At 51.7% G+C, this 4,870-nt stretch overlaps 1 protein-coding gene across 1 annotated transcript; it reads right to left on the bottom strand.

Annotated features, from left to right (window-relative positions):
• Positions 1 to 2,132: 2,132 nt before the first annotated feature.
• On the bottom strand, positions 2,133 to 4,520 carry GAS1 (growth arrest specific 1). The gene has a single exon (XM_004283044.4). It carries the CDS (start codon positions 4,510 to 4,512, stop codon positions 3,469 to 3,471), a length of 1,044 nt encoding a protein of 347 aa, XP_004283092.1. The 5' UTR covers positions 4,513 to 4,520; the 3' UTR covers positions 2,133 to 3,468.
• Between the last annotated feature and the right edge of the window lie 350 nt (positions 4,521 to 4,870).

Raw genomic sequence — 4,870 nt, 5'->3', positions numbered from 1 at the left:
CTCCACCATTGTCCCACACTCCCTTAAACATTTGTCACTGAGGTGCCTCCAAAGACAAATAAACTGTCACTGAGGATGCAAACCTGCTAACGGGGAAATGGGGGCAGCCGGGAGGACACAGATTTTCTATGAAATCCAAAAGGAGTTGCTCTCACTCTGGAAGACTTCTGTTAGAAGTCTGGCGCTCTTTAAGATCTCCGGGAAAAGTCAGGGATACCTTTGCCTTCCGTAATGGTACTTCCAGGCATTGTCCATGAGACATTTGGCCGTCTCAAATGTCCAAAATTCCAAAGGCTCCCCAGACACCGTGAGATATTACAGATGTCAACAACTGTAAAAATCCTTTCGGTCTAGGAACAGATGGCAACCTACAATCCCGTAACCTAACATCTCAGCAACCTGTTCTGGAATCTACTAGGTCTGCAGAAGGATGAGGGGCCCCAGGGCTCCAGCATAGAACTGTTTAAATTAAAATGGACCACCGATCACTGTTCACTTTCTCCAAGGAAGAAAGCATAAAGCTTCACGTCCTCACTCCCCAAGAGCGAGCTGTGTTGATTTACTCCGGGCAGATGCTTTTGACAGGACCCTGTAAAATCAAGTCGTGAGTTTATTGTAGCAGTTAATTATCAAGCCTTTTCTAGTGCTAATGCCTTTTACTCCTTACTGGGGAAAACTGGGCCTTTTACTGGGACAAAGACTTAACTTTTAGTCAAGAATGTGTTAAAATAACATGAGGAGGAGATGATTTAAATATATTTAAGGACAAACGCAGAAGCATTTGCTAACTCGTCGTTTTGTAAAGAAAGCTGATTTCATTCACAAGTCTCTTGGAATACTCTTTGTTCACTTCCCAAAGAAACAACGCTTTCAGCTTTATTTTAACAATATGTTTACTCAACCATTCAGGTGACGGGGTTCTAGCCACACACCACTCTCCTGGGCTGGTCTGACACCACAACTATCTCAGACTTTCTGATGCTATGCATATATGAATCTTGGTTTTAGATGCAATAATTGCCTCGAAGCCCTCCATAAAAGCTGGGAAGAGAGTGAATTAGAGGCAAAAGAACCTCGAAAGTAGGGGGTGGGAGTGGGTGGGAGGAAGTTGGAAGGGGGCATAGCTTTGTTAATTACTTCAGGCAGCAGAGAAATCTGGTTGTGTTTTCTCAGCACATGTTAATATCATATAAAGAGACACGAGATCTTGCTAATCTGTCGACCCCTCAGACAAAGTTTATTTGTGGTGACTTTTAAACTCCTGACTTGCCTTCCAATCACCGAGTTTAAAATGAAAAGCTTTAAATAAACACCAGGAATAGAAGATAAATAAACTTTTTTTCCCCCTTGCAAGTGCCTAGCTTGGCGAGGTTCAGACTCAAATCCCCAGAGGACAGAGCGCTCTCTTTTGTGTTAATGTTTAAAAGATTTTCCAATGCCGGAGTTTATTCCTACTGCAAACATTTCTATTTACAAGGTCAAGTGTATCAGCACTCGACACAGCTTAAGAGTGTAATTATTTATCTAAGGGCGTTTGAGTGTAGATCAGTAGCTCTGGCAGGAGCCCAGCCTTCAGCCCACTGCTAAACAACTCCTCACAACAATATTACAAGTTCTGGTAATTGTTCCTCTCCCCAGTATGTTTACTTTTGCCCGCCCGAATGTTTTGTAACAAAATTTTGTACTTTTTTACTCAAAGTGCGAAAATGACTTTGAAGTTGAGTCTCCCAGGTTTCCTAAGACCTATTGATAACAGATGTTATTGGCATGTTTGATCGTACGAGAATGTCTAATAGCCAGAGAGGACGCTCCGGAGGGTGGGGGGCAAGGGGAGGGTCCCAGTGGAAAGGGGGAGGGGAAAGAAGTGTCTGGGTTAGTCCCAAATGATGTGAAGCCTCTCCACAAACGTAAATATCAATGGAGACCAGTCAAATTATATCTTGTAGCTGCCTCATTTACAGATGTCTAATTGTTCATTAAATTGAAGGCAGAAATAATAGCCCTCATTTCTTGTCTTGTACTGTATTTTAATTTCAGTTGATGGTTGATAGATTCCCAGTGGCTCCTCCACCCCCCTCCTCACCCATTATTGGGTTAACCACAATGTAACTCTGGAAAGTAACTACACCATATTCATTATTTAAAACTCTTTACTGATGTACACATTTTAATAAAATCAAATAACAACAAAAAAATACACAAAGCCACCGTTACTTAAAACATAGGACTTCTTTTTTTAAAAAACAATGTCTATAAAAATACAATGTTTAAGGCAGTTTGGAAATGCGTTTATACATTTCTACAACGTCCATAAATTCTCTTGAAAATAAGAATGTTAACTTCAAATCTATAAAATACACTGTACATTTCAAAATTGTTCTAGATAGAGCACACTTCACAACGGACTGTGGTTTTGGATCCCTGGTGACAAACGGATTCTTTACATTTCAGGGAGGAAAGGTGTACCATGGATGCGGATTTAAGTTTTTTAATTTCTTTTAAAAAATAAATTATTTCTGAAGCATACAATTTATAAAAATTCTATATACAAAATACAACAACTGGTAACAAACCCCAGTTTTAATACATTTTATATACGAAGTACCAGGGGTGAGCGCCCTGATAAAAGCAGAGGCAATATATATTCTCCGCATATTTGTACGTACAATTTCTTGATGTAAAGAAAATGACAACAAAACAAACATCATAAAGAGGCTTTCATAGATGGCAGTGCAGAGCTCTTTTAAATATAAAGTTGCATTGTTCAACACCACTAGCAACTGTTTAGATCAGAATTTTTGGATCCTTAATCCTAAGAAATGTGCTAAGAGATCAGAGTGGTGGCAATGAAATTAAAGTCAAGGGCTAAAATTTACCCAAAACTAATTAAGGAAAATTAACCCCTCTCATGCTTGCCCGCCCGCCCCCCACCCCACCCCCCAAAAAAAACTGAGGATTCTGGGCGCGGATACCAAGACTAAACGAATGAATTGGTTACGACTGCAATGTCTTCACTGGCCACAATAAAAGTCGATTACCGGCACTTTCCCCCCCCTCGCAGGAGAAACGCTAATAAACAGCCCCTCTGCAAATATAAATCCTCCTTCAAAACCCCTGTTCCGAACCCAGTCCCTTGAAACTCTTAAGACCCCACTGGTCAGCATCCTCTCTTCGGAGTCCAGGACTACGGTTCCGTCCTCCCAGGCCCGTTTCATGTCGGGGGTCCGGAGTTAGGCTGGTTTCTGCGGGGAGTGTCTGGAACCCGGAATGGGGGCAGGGGAGGATGTCCAAAAAGTCCTGCTCGGGAGAGGAGGCGAAGGCCGTGCCAAGAGTCAAGGCGGGGAGACCGGCTAGGCAGAAACCACCTAGAAAACGTTTTGGAAAATACCCCCGACCACCCCTCTGTTCCCGAGCCACAGGTGCCCCGGCGCCGACCCTCCCGTGGCCGACGGCGGGGGGCCGCGAGTGTTAAAAGAGCAGCGGTAGCAGCAGCAGCAGCAAGATGGAGGCGAGCGGGGTCCAGGCGCCTCGGGTCGCCGAGCGGCAGCCGCTGCTGCTGCTCCTGCGCCCGGACCCATAGGGCAGGTCCCCGCGGCCGCCCGCCGCAGCAGCGCCGCCGCCCGGGCGCGGAGGGTGCGGGACGCCGTCGTCGTCGTCCAGCGGCTGCTCGCCGCCCGCGCCCCCGGCGCGCTGCTCATCGTCGTACTCCTCGTCGTAGTAGTCGTCCAGGCCCCCGTCCGAGCCGCTGCTGCCCGGGCCGTTGCCCAGCTCGGCGCCGAAGCACAGGCGGGCCATGTTCTCTTTGACCGACTCGCAGATGGGCCGCTCCAGGCCGTCGCACACACAGTCGTTGAGCAGCGCCGCCTTGGGCACGGCCAGCATGTCCTCGATGACCGTGCGGCACTCGTCGGTGCAGCGAAGCCCGTTGAAGAGCTTCCCGCAGTAGGTCAGGTAGCGGCTGAGCGCCAGGTTGCAGCGGCTGTCGCGGTCGCAGCGCCGCCGGGCCTCGGTGCAGCCCATAACCCCGCCCGCGCCCGGGCCGCCCGCGCCGCCGCCGCTCGTCCGGGGCAGGCACGGCTCAATGGCGCGCTTGGTGGACTTGCAGTTCTCGTCTTGCGCGCAGTCACAGTCCTCCAAGGCGGGCCCGCGGCGCGTGTGGTTGAGCTGAATAAGGGCCGAGATGCAGTGGCTCGGGCAGCGCCAGCGCGACGAGAAGGACGCGGCCGAGGCCGGGAAGCCGGCGGCGGCGGCGGCCCCCGGCGCGTCGCCCCCGCTGCGCTGCGCCAACACCGGCGCGCACGCCTCGGCGTACTGGTTGTAGGCGTAGCTGCACTCCGGCTCCCCCTGGCACTGCAGCAGCGCCTGCCAGCAGATGAGGCGGCGGCCGTGCGCCAGCCCGGAGCCCCGCGGCGCCGAGCCCAGCAGCTGCAGCAGCGCCATCAGGCACAGCCAGGCGCCCGGCACGGTCCCCCCGCGGGCCCCGCCGCCGCCGCCCAGCAGCCCTGCCACCATCGCGGGCAGCGGCGGCCGCCGGGCGAGGAGCGGAAAGGACACGAGGCGCGGGGAGCGGCGGACGCGGAGCCGGCGGAAAAGTTTGCCCCAGTCCTGCCAACTTCTTGCATGAGTGTTTTCATAAATCCATGCGCGCCGCTGGCTGGTGCCCCGCTGCTTGCAGAAGGTCGGCTCTCGCTGGGACTGCAGGGGCTTCCTAGAAGTGCAAGGCCGCGGAGAACCCCTCCGGTCGGCCCCCGGCAGTGGCGGGAGGCGCTCACTGCCGCCCCCGGGGGCTGCGGGCCGCGGGGTCGCGGCGGGGCTGCGGGACCGCGCGGCGCCGTGGGTGCATTTTGCTCCGCGCCTGCAGATCCGTTGT

Source organism: Orcinus orca, chromosome 6, assembly GCF_937001465.1.
Source record: "Orcinus orca chromosome 6, mOrcOrc1.1, whole genome shotgun sequence".
Taxonomy (NCBI): Eukaryota; Metazoa; Chordata; class Mammalia; order Artiodactyla; family Delphinidae; genus Orcinus; species Orcinus orca.
The sequence above is the reverse complement of the archived record's forward strand: the minus strand, read 5'-3'. Positions and strand labels throughout refer to the sequence as shown.